This window comes from Glycine max, chromosome 20 (genome assembly GCF_000004515.6).
Source record: "Glycine max cultivar Williams 82 chromosome 20, Glycine_max_v4.0, whole genome shotgun sequence".
Taxonomy (NCBI): Eukaryota; Viridiplantae; Streptophyta; class Magnoliopsida; order Fabales; family Fabaceae; genus Glycine; species Glycine max.
Window position 1 is genome coordinate 42,508,433 of NC_038256.2, and position 17,079 is coordinate 42,525,511.

The 17,079-nt window shown below is 32.1% G+C and overlaps 2 protein-coding genes and 1 pseudogene across 4 annotated transcripts; all 3 read left to right on the top strand.

Annotated features, from left to right (window-relative positions):
• Positions 1-4,548: 4,548 nt before the first annotated feature.
• On the top strand, positions 4,549-9,877 carry LOC100785094 (uncharacterized; annotated as a pseudogene).
• LOC121172699 (uncharacterized) lies at positions 4,724-6,873 on the top strand. The gene is made up of 6 exons (XM_041013571.1): positions 4,724-4,906; positions 5,577-5,688; positions 5,885-5,922; positions 6,357-6,403; positions 6,552-6,672; positions 6,784-6,873. The coding sequence occupies exons 1-6, from the start codon at positions 4,724-4,726 to the stop codon at positions 6,871-6,873; spliced, it is 591 nt and encodes a 196-aa protein (XP_040869505.1).
• A 240-nt stretch (positions 9,878-10,117) lies between the features above and the next one.
• On the top strand, positions 10,118-14,384 carry LOC100791652 (organelle RRM domain-containing protein 1, chloroplastic). 3 transcript variants are annotated; one of them, XR_420391.3, is made up of 11 exons: positions 10,121-10,627; positions 10,707-10,804; positions 11,026-11,266; positions 11,350-11,447; positions 11,524-11,589; positions 11,915-12,004; positions 12,385-12,453; positions 12,560-12,666; positions 12,821-12,920; positions 13,346-13,513; positions 13,610-14,384. XR_420391.3 is itself a non-coding variant. In XM_006606216.3 (10 exons), exons 1-9 carry the CDS (start codon positions 10,302-10,304, stop codon positions 12,896-12,898), a joined length of 1,173 nt encoding a protein of 390 aa, XP_006606279.1. In that variant the 5' UTR covers positions 10,121-10,301; the 3' UTR covers positions 12,899-12,920; positions 13,346-14,384. The 3 variants fall into 3 exon arrangements, 2 of the variants coding, with proteins under 2 accessions (XP_040869320.1, XP_006606279.1); XM_006606216.3 differs by having other exon boundaries at positions 13,346-14,384; XM_041013386.1 differs by lacking the exons at positions 13,346-13,513; positions 13,610-14,384 and having other exon boundaries at positions 10,118-10,627; positions 12,821-13,126.
• The last annotated feature ends 2,695 nt before the right edge of the window (positions 14,385-17,079 follow it).

The window sequence follows — 17,079 nt, forward strand, 5'->3', positions numbered from 1 at the left end:
AAGAGATTAACCTCATATAAAAATATATAAGCAATATCATTTAAGTTTCACTAAGTTCAGGAAAAGTATCACTTACTCAATCCAGTCCAAGATTGATTTGTTCAAATTCTAGTTTTTAAATTATACTCCGTATATTTTCTAGAATAAGTTTTATGTTTTAAGTCGTTCCAATTCAGTTTAGTGTCCTATGTTCTTAAAAAATATTTTTTTTCTTAAATATTAATAATAAACTTTTATTTAATGAATAATATTATATATAATATGATACTCCCTTCGTTCTTTTTAAATCGTCAGATTTTTTGATTTTTTTTGTCATTTGATTTGTAACTTTTAAAATTACATTAATTATTCTTTTATCAATTATATCCTTACTTTTTTCTAATCTTTAATTAATTTAAACATATTTAAAATGAAAATGAAAATGATTTAATTATCAATTTAGTTCTCTGAGTTTTAAAAAAATGCACAAATTTTATTCATTTCATCTAATCAAACTGATGTTATTGGAATTGCCAATCAGATTGGATTTGGATTTAAATAAATGGCCCAATCAAAAGTTCAAACCAAATAAGAATGATAATTGATATATTTGCTAATCCAAGATCATAAATTTAATCAATCATCTCTTTTATTTTTTTTCCCACTATTTAATGTGATATTTGCTCTATTTTTAGTTAAATTATGAATGTTTAAAAATTAGAATAACTCGGAGTGAAATTTAAAATTATTGACTTTGTTTAATTTCCTTTATAGGAAATTGATGCACCTTAGAGAGGAGTGTGGAAGGAGTTTTGTTGGTTTGCAAGTTTTCACTGAGCAAAATGTAAGCCTCGCTTAATAGTGAGTTTGATGATTGAAGCCACTTGACATGTAGTTCTTGCTCAGTAAGTCACAACTTTCTTTGGACAGAAAGTTCCTAGAGTCTCCTTCGCCAAAATATGAGTTTCATTTAGTGAGGCTTCAACTCTCATTAAGTGAAAGGTACAAAATACAAAGCATAGATTTTGGAGAGAGAAAAACTTTTCAATTATTTTGTAACTCCACTCCATTTTTTGTACTTCTCTTGCTAAATGAGAAGCTAAACTTACCCTAATTAAGAGAATTGATGTACTAGCTAGAGGTACTCTCTCTAAATATTTTGATCATTTATTCGGTGTATATATAGTTTTATGTCAACACTTGTCTTCTACACTTAATGATTTTTTTGGATTAATTGGTTAACCTTAAACTTGTTCAGTTAATTTGAATATGTTGTTGGAAATTAGTGTTTGAACTTTGAAGTGAAGAAAACATCTAACAAATGTTATATCTAAAAATTGAATAACTTTTGTTAGCCATCTTTAACGTAATATTTTTTAAACAAGTTATTTGATAAAACTCATTAAGATATTAGTACAAAAATTATATAATTTAGTCACTTTCACTTAAAAAATCAACATTACTTACTAGGTTGATGATGATATGATACTTTTTTTAACAAATATTAATTTCATAGATAGCACAATACATAACTCAACTTTCATGGTACAATAAGAGTCATGTATCTAAAAGTAGGTTACAATTCATATTGAGTTACTTGGTCTTATGAGTTTTGTATATGTAGAATTTTCTAGATCCATAGATCTAGATACATGATATAAGTGTCATTAATGGTAACGTGGATCTTGGAGATAGAAATAAAGATACTATCATTTCTTATCTTTAAGGTGAGAAAATAAACTTTTCCTATTTCCTTACTTATGATGGTTGATTCTAAAGTTGGCTAGCTGGATTGCCTACTCGTGGAATGTTGCATGGACAATGAGTCGAGTTCAAATAGGACAATATTTTCTTTTTTGTAAGTGTTATATAAGATAGCACAATGCATAACTCAAGTCTCAAGATACGCTTATTATCATACATGTTATCACCTTAGTAAAACTCTTATTAACTTAAACATCACAGTATTAATGCAAATATTACTCCCTGAAATCTAAAAAAAAAAAAAAACTAATCCCCCTCACATGTTAATCATCTCTCATTAGCACCACCCTGGAGAAAATAACCATCATAGAAGAAAGAGTTTGATTTTCAAGTCAGATTTTGATTAAGATCAACAAAAATTTATTCTAATTTATTAACTCATCCTAACTTATGTCAAGAGACAAATAGTCGTCATAGTTACTCACTATTGATTGCTATCAATTTTTGTATATAATGCTTTATTGATAAACTATTATCAAATAAACCCTTGGTAATCGGTACAAGTAATGAAATTACTCACCATTACAAAAATTTATTTCTTAGAGGAATATCTCCCTCTCAAGTCTTTCAACAGAAGTAGCTAGTTTAGGGTAGTCTTCTTGTCTTGTTGTTTCTCCACAGAATAAAAAACAAAAGTCCTTTAACAAAAATATAATATAAGCATGGTTACACAACAAACAAGTCTCTGAAGTAAATTATAATTTTAAAAAATAACCGTGGAGTAAATACGGATTTAATTCGATGGACAATGGTTACCTAATATAATTTTGCTTTTAATAATTGTATTTATGACTACTTAATGATGTGTTTGGAATGGATAAATAAAAATTAGAGAGAGAAAAATGTTTGAAATTAAATTGAATTTAAAAAACAGAAAGAAATAAAATTAAAGTTTGACGATTATAAAAGTTAACTCAATAAAAAAAATTAATGTATTAATGATAAAATTTAGAGATAAAAATTGTATTTTCATTGTTATATTGGAGTCACAAAAAATTTAATGGTGAATTTTTAAAAATTACATGTAAATTCTTTCGTTACTAATTTTATTTTTTCTTATAGCGACTTGCCCTTCACTTTTCACTCAATTCTTACACTCTTCTATAAAAATATTATAAAGGATCTGCCTTTTCTTTTTTGTTGGGAATCACTTGAAGGTAAGTTGAACCAAAACATCAATTTTTTTTAGCAATGTTTGTTAGGTAAGAAGGAAATAAATAAGGGGAAAATAGGATGAATAGAAATAAGAAATGTTGAAGGTTACTAATCTGAAATTGGACTTAAACATGTTGAAAAGCATAGGCAGAGAGTTTTACCCATATTATTGTATCTGAGTGGTGCGCGGTGTGACTTGAATAACTTGCCATTGAATAAGTTACTTCATGTTGCCATGCTAAGTACTAGAGACAGAGATATGTTGTAAAATTCCCTAGGTACTGAGTACAGGGATATGCTGTAGAGTTGCACTAGTACTACATTTCTTCTGCAAAATGAAGGCTTATTTCTTCTGGCTCTAATTAGTAATCAAGCTCTCTTTATCTCTTTTTTAGTCTAATTAAACATGAGAATCACATATGTTGCAGAACACTGCATCCATTTTTTAATTAGATAATGCTCCCCCAGAAACAAACCCGAAACCTTCAAAGGCAGCAAGACGGTTATTGTGACGCATTCACTGTAGTGCCAACTGCCAAGGCTAGATTGAGATCTTAATGTGGACATGGAGAGGATCTGTGATGCGATATTGTATTATTTTGGTTAAGGACAGAAAGAGAAGAAAACTGATATCAGCCGTAAAAACTTTTTAAGCCACATGTTTCACGTATATTAAGAGAAATGAAAATGTCCATTTCTTAAGGAAATGGAGAAGAACCGAACCCCTCTCTTTTCAATGGACAGGACCACAGTCCACAGGGGAAATTATTTCGTAGTCAATTTTTTTTTTAATTATAAGAAAGAGTTAGTTAGTGACCATTGGAGCGCCAATCGCTTCGTGATTGTTCTAGGTTAATTGGTAATTTCTAAGAGTAAATTATACTTCTTGCTTGATGTTAGCATTTATTACACTTTTATTTTTTTTTTTGTAAAATCATTTTTTTTGTCTCTCCTAAACCGTTACTAATAGTGTTAATCTTTTGTGAAGTGTCCTAAGAATAACTATCATTTTAGTGCAAGTTTTGCCTACGAAAACATGATCACCTTTCTCGTCAACTCCTTTGCCTTCGCCAATCACAACAACTTCACCGTCCTTATCTCTTCCGTCGTCATCTACAGCCTCTTCCAATTTTGCATCAACCACACCAAGGACCGGCACCCTTGCTGCGTGTCGCATGCAGTCACCCATCTCGACAATCTCAGCTTCACCTACTGCAACGGCATGTTGCAGCTCGAGAGCTATTTCACCAAGTACGACCATGTCATCTTCATCAGGGTCAAGGATGTGACAACGATGTCACTAGATCTACACTTCTTTCTCCTTTTTTCATTATCTTTAATGGTGTTAATGGGTCCAGGGATCAAAGTGTAATGGATGGTAAAAAAAAAAGTCTTGTGTATAATAAAAAAAGGAAAAAAATTGAGTGTAATAAGAGTTAACCTCATGGGATGTTAGTGTGATTTGCTCTAATTTCAACTATTAATTCTTGGTGTGGAGCTGTATTAATTACGGAAGAAGAATTTTATCATCCACAATAATTTTTTTTTGGAAATTACAATAATTTTATTTAATTTGAATGAGATGGTCCCTGATGGAAAATATTTATGATCTATTAAAATAAAATAAAAGAGTTTAGTGTTACATGAAAGTTAGTTTAGACTGTAGTGGTTGGACATCATATAATAATTTCTCCGTTTCACAGGCTCTCCCTCTGTACTTAGATACAAATCCCAATGCTCAGTTTCTGACACAACCAATTTCTTACGTGTGGTGTCCCAGAACAAGGTACTAGTACAACGTTTGATGCTGCAAAGGTGCACATACATGTCATGGTTGAGTGGCATCAGAGAACTGAGGCCTTTGCTTCACTTGCTGCTGCCCCTTAGCATCCATTGGGTTGCTGAGGAGATGACAGTTTCTGTTCTTGTTGATGTCACAACCTCTGCTTTGTGCCCTGGGGAATCAACTTGCTCCAAAGCTATTTACATCAATGGGGTCCAACAAACGGTACCAATATGATCCTCATTACTCAGGATCCCTTTTTCTTTCTACTTTTTCTACCATGTTCTTTTGGGTTGGTGGGAAAATGAGGGATAAGAGTTCTGAGGCCTTGGAATCAAGTGTTCCATTTTGGCCGTGTGATTATAGTATTATACTATTCAATTGCTAGGATTGTTTTGGTGACATGTTAGTGAGTGCAATTTGTCTGTTTCTTTAATGAAGCACTGCAGTATTTTATTGTAAGGTAGTGGGAAAGGTGAGCTGAAATTGCGACAAATCATTGATCTTAGAGACAAGATCTAATTGATGGATGAAGTCACCATTCAAAAAGATGTTATACAGATACGAAGAAAGGGAGAACGAGAGATACTTTTGTCAGCTAGCTCACCACAACCCTATATTTATTTACACTTTTATTGTGCCAAACTTTGACATCTAGTTCACATTTTGACTATATGACTATATGTGGCAGATTCTCCATACTTCTACTTCCTCCATTTATTCTCTTGCTTCACTAACAATTTGGTCCATGTTCATATGGCTGATTCTTTATTTTACCAATACATGATGTCCTTCTTTGGCATATTTGGGGTGTGTGTCTATAATGAGGAAGTCTGATTTTTATTTTTTTATAATTAATAGAATTTTATATTTAATAATGTATTTTATTCTGCAGATTGTTGGAATTTTCAAGATGGTGGTACTTCCACTACTGGGTCAGCTTTCAGATGAGTATGGCCGTAAACCCTTGCTCCTGATTACCATATCCACGGCCATATTTCCCTTCGGTATGCTCGTTGACATCAAATGCATATAAGACATGTGAAAATTTACAATCTCAGTATCTCTGACTAAACTCACAGCAAAACCTATAAATTTCGTTGTTAATACTCCTTTTATTTTATTCTGCTGTGCTTTCAATTTCCTTTTGTAGTTTGTTCATAAAATTGATACCAAATTGAACTGAAGATTCATTTATTACAGATAATCTGATATGCTTTGCTGAAGTTTTGTCTGTCAAAGTACTGAATTATTTCTTCTTACTGTATTACTCTAGACTTCATGTTGTCTACTAAGTACTAACAGCTTAATGTTGATTTGTGTACCTTCTCAAATTGAAAAGAAATGCATAAAAAATTGTGATGAAGTCAACATTTTGCTCAATCTAACGTGTTGGTGATGTTAAGTTGCCCATAACAACATTATTTACTTCAAATTATAATTTTAGAAATGGACATAAAAATTCAAAAAATAAATTGAAAGGAAAAATGAATGCCATTTTCATCCTTTTAATAAATCTCAACGATGACAAAATAAATGATCCAGAAAATGAAAGATGTCAGATGATGAATACACAAACACAGAGAAATTGTGATGATGACTTTCTCTAGTTCCATGTCAGTTTGTTTACTCATGGATTTTTTTTTTACTCTTTTTCACTGTATTCTTGTTGCAGTTTTACTTGTCTGGCATTAGTCTGAGGAATATGTCGATGCCTATTATGTGCTTCACACAATTTCAAATATAATCAGTCAAGGGAGTATTTTCTGCATTTCGGTTGCATATGCAGTGAGATTTTTTCTTAACTAATTGAATATAAACATAAGATGGTAAAGAATTTTATATACACCTTTTATATTTCCTCTGTCAGGCAGATGTTGTCAATGAAAGCAAAAGGGCAGCAGTATTTAGTTGGATTACTGGTCCTTTCTGCTTCACACGTTCTAGGGGATGTACTGGCTTGGTCTCTTCCTGAAAAGTACATTTTTGCGGTATGTCTGTGTGGTGAGTTCTACATTAATGTTCACTTTGTTCAGATCATATCACATTTTTTTCATACTTCCCCTTTGATAATGAATCTTATTTACAGTTAATGATTTCAGGTTTCAATAGTACTATTGACCTTTTGTCCTGTTTATATGAAATTCTTCCTTGTTGAAACGGTGATACGGGCTCCGAAAAATGATCAATAGTCAGGTTGCTGGGCTAAAATTGTTGATGTTCCCCGACAAAGATATATATCTATGAGGAGAGCTGCGGAAATAGTAATTTTCAGGTTTCCTGTCATTTTTTAATGTTAAGCATTATTTAATATTTAATTATCTTTATAGTTTTCTTTTATGAAATATTTTATGTGCATGAATCATAAATACTGTGATATATTTCATTTTTCAGTCCCACTTTGAGGGGCATAGCTCTTGTTTCCTTCTTTTATGAGCTGGGAATGTCAGGCATAAGCAATGTTTTGCTGGTATGTTTCATCATTGTCAACTAATTATTTAAGTTCATGTCATCATTGTCACCCGAAGAATCCTCAGTTTTTGTACCTTTTGATTGTCAACTAATTACAGTATGCTTTTACCTCTATTAAACTAAGGTTATTTATTTATCTCTAATCATCTTGGTCTCTTTTCTTTGTTCTTTCTGAATTGTTTCCTTTTGTTTATTTATGTATCACTAGCTTGCTTTCTCATTTTCATTATATACTTTCCCATCGAATTCAGAAACCTTTGTCCTTTTGTTTGTGCAATTAATATTCTGCTTGTCTTTCATTTTTTCTAACTTGGTGATATTCAGTCGGGCTTCTAACAGTGTTTGATAAGTTGATTATGCTTGAGAGTCGTTTTTTTAAGTACTTACCCTCAGTTGGCTTCCAGATGTTGTTGCTTCCAATACTCAATCCATTGGTTGGAGAGAAAGTTATACTCTGCTCTGCCTTGCTTGCATCAATAGCATATGTAAGTTATCTTGTATTCCTTTACTTTTCCCTTGCTTCCTGAAAGAAAACTTGCTGATACCATTGCTATTCATATTTTATTTCTGTGTAGGCTTGGCTCTATGGATTCACTGTTTATTTTATAACTCTTGCACTTCAACTTTATCACCTCATCTACAGTAATCTTATTAAATAACTTGAATGAAAAGTTATAACTGGAGTCTGGAACCTTGTGTCATGTACTTGTTGCAATACCTTACAAATTTACACTTGTTGCAATACCATACAAATTTACACTAAATATATGTCTTGCTGAAAATCTTCAAATTTACATTTCCTTATTCTTACTGATAGTAAGAATTTAATTCACCAATGCAGGTACCATACTTAAGTGCCTCTTTTGTTATCATCTATGTCCTTGTGAAACCTGCTGTGAGTTATCTATTTTTCTATTATTGATAAAATTATTCCCCATTTTTATAGTTACAACCAACTTTATGATCCTGATATAGTGCTATGTCTATTAATCTCTTGTTGTGCAGACTTACGCTATTATTTCAAATGCATCAAGCTCGACCAATCAGGTTTGCTCTCCCTTTTATGCATCAAGCCACAAAACATTACACAGAATGCTGAGATGAGAAGATGCTGTACAAAACAGCATTATCTGTCAGTTACAAGCAACTAACACAGAATCTTCTCACTAATACGTCATCTCCTGCAAAATTCTCTTTTAACCAATTGAATTTAAAATTAGACTATGTCCTGTTATGATTGGTGTGGACTAATAAAAGATTTCTCAATTTTTTCTGTTCTATTATGATGTTATATAGTTAACAAGTTATAATATTGGGATTTGAAATCTCTAAAGTACAGGCTGAACTGGGTGCAACGAGATACAGATGACCATGAAAATGCAGAAACTAAGTAAAACAATATGAAGCAAAAGTCTTTGAGCAAGCTTGTCAATTATGATGATATATTTCAAGTGAAATATTCTAGAGTATTTGGCTGAGTTTGCTGCATTGACTAAAGAATAGTGACAATGAGAGACGATGGCATAGTTGAAATAAGGCTTTTTCTATAAGAAAGATAACCACAATAGTATATAATAATAAATTAATAATATCTTCCAAGGAATCATCTTTAGCGCACTTTATAGGATCTTCCTTCTCAGAATTTTATGCTTTAATTAACTTCACTGCAGGGAAAAGCACAAACTTTTTTATTGCCGGGACACAATCTATATCTGATTTGCTATCACCTATTGCAATGAGTCCATTGACTTGTGAGTAGAATACTGTCTTCGCTAGATGCTTAATAGACCATTTGACAATTCTCAATGCTGACGATATAATTAATTAACTATTGTTTCAGCATGGTTTTTATCCAGCAATGCTGCCTTTGAATGCAAAGGTTTTAGCATTATATGTGCATTCATATGCATGGTGAGCTCTCTAAATCCTGTCATCCTTCTCTCTTGTATTGTACACACTTTCTCTCCACTAACTTTGAAATCTTGCAATTTTTTCAGATAATTTCTCTTTGTTTTGCTTGCATTCTAAAGCCAGATACAGATACTAGTTTGGGTAATGACATAGAAGGCAGCCCTGAAACCCCGCTTCTGAGTGATAACTGATTGTATCAATTGGTCACATGCTTGGCCAATAGGCAGCCTTGCCTCAATAATTTCTGCTCCAAATATCCATCATTTTTTCTGTATAGAATTGGCTATGGGAGAATATGAGCAAAAGTATAGGGAAAGGGTGGGAGAAAGAGAGAGATGGCGTCATCAGCTATATTGAACACTGAAACAAGTCAAATTAATCATTGAACACTTTCTATGCTTTGCAATAAAATAGTAAACAACGGAATGGGTTTGTGAGATTTGAAGGCAATACATTTACATTATTTACGGTTAACATTTTTTATGTGATGAAAAAACAATTCCGGAATATTTTGTGCTTTTTCATTTATAATAATATGCTACTTAACGACTAACGAGGCAGAGTAAAGTAAGTAGGGTCTGAACTATTTTTTATAAGCAAAAACTATTCCATCCTTATATAAATCAGACTTATCAGAGTCTTCATACTTAATGAGAAAGTATTTTTATGAGTTATTTTCTTCCTTATCAAGTCACATGGACATTGTGTGTGTTACTTAAACTTAATTAAATCCGATTGAAGTTTGATTTTTTTTTGGGTGAAATTTTAATTTTGATACATTATAGAAAATAAAAAATACCATTTTTTTAGATAAATTAGATTTTAATAATATTTTAATTTTAATCAATTGTAAAGCTTGATTATATAATGTCAATTGTTTTATAAAATATAATTTAGTTTAATTTTTTTTAAAATATTTAAATTTAAAATACTTGTGTAATTTATAATATTTAGTTACTTACTAGTATATTAAGTGCATATTTGAACAATATTTTTTTAAAAAAATTCTTTAAATTATGCAAAAGAATTATTCCCTATAAAAAAGATATTTTATATTTCTCCTAATCCACGGGTTATGAAGAGAAGCCCATTTACAAGTTCAGCTGTTCAGTTGTAACATAACAGCAGCTTCGGCAGATAAGCAACTGTTCTCAGTTTGTGTTGCCATTTCCACTGAGAAAGACACTCACTTTTGTTTGAATATCCACGAACCAAACCATAGGATTGTGACACAGACATGGAACTTCTCTCTGTGTCTGTCTCACTTAGCAAATGCCAAACATTATCCTTTCCGAAACCAAAGGCACCCCAAATTCACGAACTTCCATTAAACATTAGATTACCCAACAAAACAAATCATTTCAGTCTTTCATCATCTTCTTCTCCTTGTTGTAATTGGTCCATTACTAGGGTAGCAGCAGCAACAACATACCCTTCCTTCAATCCTTCCACCACTCAGAACCCTCACTGGATGGTGCTCATGGACACGCCTCCTCAAGGGGTCAATTCCAAGCCACAAGTCATTGATTATTACGTGAAAACTCTGCAAACCGTTCTTGGCAGGTACTTCTTTAATGGATTTTGTCTCTTTTTCGTACTCTCTTGTTTAGCTGAAAATTGCTTTGAATTTGGCTTTTAACAGTGAGAAAGATGCTCAAATGTGTATATATGATGCTTCATGGAACACTCACTTCGGTTTTTGTTGTGACATTGATGAAGAAATATCCGCCCAGCTGGCCAGTAAGTTGTTTTCTTCTTCTCTGATTAACCCAATTCCTTGGTGATGTGATAGAGTCTTAGGAGTAAGGCTAGTTTGTTCACAATTTCAGATGTGGTTTTGTCCAATGTAATATATTGTTGCTGCAAAAATAGATGTTTGAAGCTTTTAGTCATGTGGAAATGATATTGCATTTGATATTATTTTTAAAATGAATTTGAATCTATTGCATACATGTTGCCAGGTTTACCTGAGGTCTTGTTGGTTAGGCCTGACCTGGAGTTCAACTCTTTGAAAAAAGACTATAGTTTATCAAGTGGCGAGGCAGGCCACCTATCAGGATTACGAACTAGAACTAATATGTTGTTCCCTGCTGGAAATTCAAAGCATTGGCTTGTTAAAATGGATAAGCCCGGGGTTGAGGCTGTTACCAAGGCTCAGATTGTTGATTATTATGCTCAAATTTTGACCAAGGTCATGGGAAAGTGAGGACAGTGAATTCTAATTCTTTTGCTTTCGTTATTGGATTTCTCCTTTCCCTAAAAGTATATAGCAATAATTTCTGCAGTGAGAAGGATGCACAGATGTGTATATATCATGTTTCCTGGAAAACCAACTTCGGTTTTTGCTGTGAACTTGATGAGGATTGTGCACAAGAGCTTGCTGGTTAGCCTTGTAGAACCTTTACCCAAGTGTCAAAGTTAAAATTTACCCATCAAATGAATTGCTTGTTGTGGTGCAGGTGTGCTAGGTGTCTTGTCAGTTCAGCCAGATAACAATTTTGAGTCTGAAAATAAGGATTATGCAGGTTTGTCATTTTCTAAATTCCTCCACAAATATTTTCCATGGGAACTTCTTTTTAATATCATAATTTTGCCTTGATTAAAGTCCTCAGAGTTATGTGTGATTATGGTCCTTGTATCAAGCTGGTTTTGTGCATGTTTAGGTAAAACTGGGTTAAAAATTGGTGTAAGACTCAGATTCTACTTGTAATCGATAAACTTATTTAATTGTTTTTAATGAGGATCTGGTTTCCACTGATGTTCAACTATGCCTGCTCATGGTTTCCTACTCTTTGGTGTTGATCATATGGCAATTCTCTCTCTGGTTTTCTACTAATTATATATCTTCAGGCAGTAACTTAGAAAATAGTTGGAATGTGTCCAACTCTTCTGAAGCAAGTCAGGAAGCTCCCTTGAAAACAAAGAAACTTTTTGTGACAGGTATGCTCGCGACATTTATTATAGGTTATCCGCTTTATATCTGACTATTCATATGATGGATATTCGACTAAGAATTATATGTGAATTACTTTGTCAAGAACAAGTAATTTGGTATTTACGTTCCTTTACGAGATACTAAGCATGGTACAAGAAAAAGTAGTCAAAGAAAATCATTTTTAGAGAACATTTTTTTTTGAAAAATAAAATCATTTTATTAGGAAATTGTCAGTTGTCAGATGGTATTTGTTTCTATTTTTCATGTTTACTTTAATTTCGCAACATATTCTTTACTTTGTGGGAGCTTTAATTATTGCTTGGGGAGAGCATTTTTGGTTCTTGCAAGAGATGATATAATTGGCAATTATTTGTCTATTCAACAGGGCTATCGTTTTATACATCTGAGAAAACCTTGCGTGCAGCATTTGAAGGCTTTGGCGAGTTAGTTGAAGGTAGTTTCATCTTCATGCATTATTTTCTTTGCTCATCATAATTTAGTGTCTCAAAACAGAAACAAATTCATCCCAGCTTTTACTAGCAAATGGTTATGCTTGGCAGTTAAAGTTATTATGGACAAAATTTCAAAAAGGTCCAAGGGTTATGCATTTGTTGAATACACCACAGAGGAGGCTGCAAGTGCAGCACTCAAAGAGATGAATGGCAAGGTAGATTTGTCTTTCTTTCTTGCTTGAAAAATGTAGTTTTGCTTAGAATCAGTTCTGCTTCATGACTGTCATGGAGAGAGAAAAAGAACATGGGTTTAATAATTCAGAAATGAAAGAGGCTTTGCAGTCTTTGAAGATTTTATTCTGTGTGCAGATTATCAATGGCTGGATGATAGTGGTAGATGTTGCCAAGCCTAACCCACCAAGATACCACAGGAATCATGCTGGATGATCAAGTTGACAAAAGAGAAAAGGTCTGCTGTGTGAATTTAGTTCCTTTGAAAAGCTTGTGCCTGTCAATCTTTATGCTTTCAAGGCATGATAGTGTAAACTTGGCTCATGTTCATGTTGGAATATCCACAAGACTGAATATCATGTAAATATTATAGGATCAACTAGTCCTCTATGTCAGGAGTTGTTTCTTAGTTCCATTTTTAATTCAATTAGTCCTCTATCTTAACTTGTTGTCATACTTCATAAACCTCTTCTTTTTTACTTTCATTTTCCCATCATTTATCAAATATAATTTTCTTGACCGTGGAATGCTTGTCTATTCTTCCAGACTTCTTACACTCATCGTGCATGTAACTTATTTGTACTGCATTTCTCATCGTGCATTCTGTTTTCAGTGCGCTGTCACGCCAGTGCTGTTAACTTTGAATCTTTTCATAACTTCCAGATATGGGAGATAAATGCAATGCATACTTCCTGCAAGTAGTCTTGGCTGGGAGATGTTATTAGCAACATGTGTAACATCGCTGAACAAGTTACTTCTTTATTACTTCATGGCTTATTCTTCCCCTCAGCCTTCATTCTGATTCCAGACTTGTCTTCGGTATGCTAGCAGGTATCTAACAACTAAATCATATTCTCTAGATATGATTAGGCGGTTATGACAACACTTGCCCATGTGAGTGAAAATATAAATCTCTATGTTGACCAGGATTCCTACAGATTGTGCGAGAGTGAGACCGTAGCATGCTGCAGTTGACTAGCAATATTGTAGCCTCTATAGGAATCTGGCTTCCTGTTAAGGAACTGAAAAGAATGGTGATGTTTGGGATCTGGGTTCTTATTGTTAGGTCTTTGGACATTAAAGAGTCCATTTGAAATTAACATATTGTTGGTTGAGATAGTGTTGTAAAATAATATATTCTGAACGAGGGATGAAGCTTTAGCCATTTGGACTAAATTTCCATATTCTCTTCGATTAAATAACATTAATGCATACATGAGAATCAAAAAACTTAGTTGGCCTTATAAGAGTACCTCATATTTCCATAAAATCTTATGACCGGCCAGTGAAGAACTAACGGTAACAATGGATTTTCGAGAGACAAAGTAGACATCATGATTTTTCGAGTTTTTTATCATGAACTTTGGTGCTGGAAGGCGCATATGCCCTGGAATGATGCTAGCTATTAGGATATTATTCTTGATGTTGGGTTCGCTAATCAACTCCTTTGATTGGAAGCTTGAAGGTTGCATTAAACCAGAAGATGTGGACATGGATGGAGGAAGAAAAATTTGGAATTACCTTACTAAAGGCTCAGTCCCTTCGAGTTGTTCCTATTGATATAAGCAGCTAATGATCTGTTTTTGAATGCTGTTGTCGTAATTTTCTTCCAAAGTTGTCTTTCCGGAAATTAATTTCGGAAATCATAAATGTTACAAAATTAGTTCCAATAAACTAATTTTTAGAAATATATAAAAGAATTTGTTTCCTTACACCCCCTTGTTTTTTTTTGGAGTACATTAGAAAGTTACATGTTGAGTGTAATTAAAAAGATTTATAATTATAACTTATTAATTTATTCCTTCTAAAACATAAGTGGGGTAAGTTAACAAAATTCATATATAAATAGTTCAATAGTTATACAAGTGTAAAATAATTTTACTCCATTATTTAATTAAAATTTATTATATATATATAATATCTAACTTTGAAGGAAGATAATTTATTTGGGTTGATCTAACAACAAAAGACTTAGCTAGTTTTTTTTTTTTTACAAAGATTTTACTAGTTTACACCAAGTATTAAATTCAAATCTTATTATGATGGTTCTAAAACTAAATTAAGTAGAAAGAATGGTGAAAAAAATTAATTGGTTTTGTTTTCCTTATTTTTATATTTAGAGCAAAGTATCCTCACACTTTCTGAGGTTAGTCCTTATTACATTCAATCTCACTCCTTTTTTTTTTATCATATACAAGACTTTTTTTTTTTTTTACCATCTATTATACTGTGATCCCTTGACCCACTAATATTATCAAAGATAACGAGAAAAAGAAAAAAGAAGTGAAGATCTAATGAAATTGTCGTCACGTCCTCGATCTTGATGAAGGTGACATTGTTGTATTTGACGAAACAACCATCGAGCTACAACATGTTGTTGTAGGGGGTGAAGTAAATGTTGTCAAGTTGGATGACCGCATGTGACATGCAGTGGGAAATCTTTTAGTATGTGTACTCTCCACTTCTATTCTCATTCTATTTATTTGATTTTGTAACACTATGTCAATTATTTATTTATTTTTGTAAATCTGCACTAGTATTCTTTAGTACACGCTTATGTTTCATGCACTTCATGTTGTGTTTTCGACTTGTTTGGTGGTGTTTCAATAACGTGTGAATAAATTTTGTAAATGTCATACTCCGACTTGTTTGATTTCACAAAATTTACCACAAAACTAAAATCTTTTCTAAAAGAGGTAAAATTTTCAAATAAAATGACAAAGGTAATCTTTTTTTTTTTCTCATATCGTAAATCATTCCTTATTTTTTTAGTTTTTCCAACATTTTCCTCCTTAAATAAACGTTGATGGCTACCCCCAACGGTAGGCTACCAAATATTAAAAGAATATTACGTACAATAAAATAAAACTTAACGTGTATACATTATTATAGTATGAAATGTGTTAATTTTGGACTGTATTTATTTTTATTTATTTACTTATTTTCACTGATGTCATGCTAAATATAATGCTTGCAGCTTCCTTTCTGAAAATTGAATCCCCCACACCATATACGTTTAGAAATTCCTCTAATCTGCAATACGGTATAAGCTTTGCCTATGGAGGGACCGGTATTTTCAGTACTTCAATTGATGGACCAAACGCAACTGTCCAAATCGACTCATTTGAGAAGCTAATCGAACAAAATATCTATACCAAACATGATCTTGAATCCTCAATTGCTCTTGTCAATGCTGGTGGAAATGATTATACAAATGCATTAAAAACTGGGCGAATTATTGTAAGTGGTCAAGCTAGTAATTATGTTTATATTTTTGCACAAATTTTGGTGTTCCTATTGTCTCATTTTGCTATGTGCGTGATTCGAATTAAATTGTAGACGTTTTTATTAAGGCCTATTTTGTAGGAGAAAATATTTTCTATTTTTGTAAATAACTATAAAATTTGTTATATTATTTTTACTTTATTTTTTACTAATTTAATTAAAACAATAAAAACCTATTTTACTATTTTTTATTCAAATATTTAGAAATAAGAAATAAGATAACAAAATATTGCTCCAAGTTGTACAAGAACTCAACAAGGAAGCAGGCAAATCAGTTTTCATGACACTGGACCTCTACAACTCCTTCCTCTCTGCAATTGAAATGATGCAGAAAAAACGTCTTGGTTAGTTCTCATTGTCCTTTCATTTTACCAAAATAGTTTATTATTTTTTTATCCATAAAAATTAAATACAGTAACAAAAATTTACAATACTAATGCGTCCTGCTCATCAACCAAAACACTATATTTGGGTACAATTGAAGAGGAAAGCATTTAATAAATAATTATTTTTAAAAGGATCTCGTTTTTATATCTAAACCATGCTAGCTAGAGAAATATTAAGATTAGACTATGTAGTTATTTAATTAATAAGACCAGTAGTTTGTTGAAAAGAATGCGTCAAATAATGATAAAATCTATGATTCTATATTTTAACAATATATGCATATATACAATAATTTGTTTTATACATACATATATATATATATATATATATATATATATATATATATATATATTCCATTTTTGTCTGACACTCTAATCCACAGATATAGCATTAGCTGATTTTGTGCAAGCAATTACTTTCTTTGTCTTGTAAAAAACATTAGAATTGAAGAATGGAAATATCAGAAACTATGACTATAGATAGTTTGATAGTTAAGTATTGCACAAATATAATTGCATAATTCTAAGAAAACTTCTTGATGATCCTTTTCTTTCTATTTTATGCAGAAAACTCAACACTGATGAATCCGTTGCAAAATTTGGATGATTCATGTGAAAGTGTGGATGACATCAAAGAAATATAGTTTATGTGAGAACCCGAAACTTTCTTTCTTTTGGGACACAGTTCACCCTTCTCAAAATGGTTGGTTTGTAGTCGATCAACAC

Excerpts from the sequence above, each read along its gene's own strand:
- LOC121172699 (XM_041013571.1), top strand. The coding sequence starts at position 4,724 with ATGTCATGGTTGAGTGGCATCAGAGAACTGAGGCCTTTGCTTCACTTG. Across the intron at positions 4,907-5,576 it reads TCAATGGGGTCCAACAAACG|ATTGTTGGAATTTTCAAGAT; the intron begins GTACCAATATGA and ends TTTATTCTGCAG. Across the intron at positions 6,404-6,551 it reads AATATGTCGATGCCTATTAT|GCAGATGTTGTCAATGAAAG; the intron begins GTGCTTCACACA and ends TTCCTCTGTCAG.
- LOC100791652 (XM_041013386.1), top strand. The coding sequence starts at position 10,302 with ATGGAACTTCTCTCTGTGTCTGTCTCACTTAGCAAATGCCAAACATTA. Across the intron at positions 10,628-10,706 it reads CTGCAAACCGTTCTTGGCAG|TGAGAAAGATGCTCAAATGT; the intron begins GTACTTCTTTAA and ends GGCTTTTAACAG. Across the intron at positions 12,005-12,384 it reads AAAGAAACTTTTTGTGACAG|GGCTATCGTTTTATACATCT; the intron begins GTATGCTCGCGA and ends TCTATTCAACAG.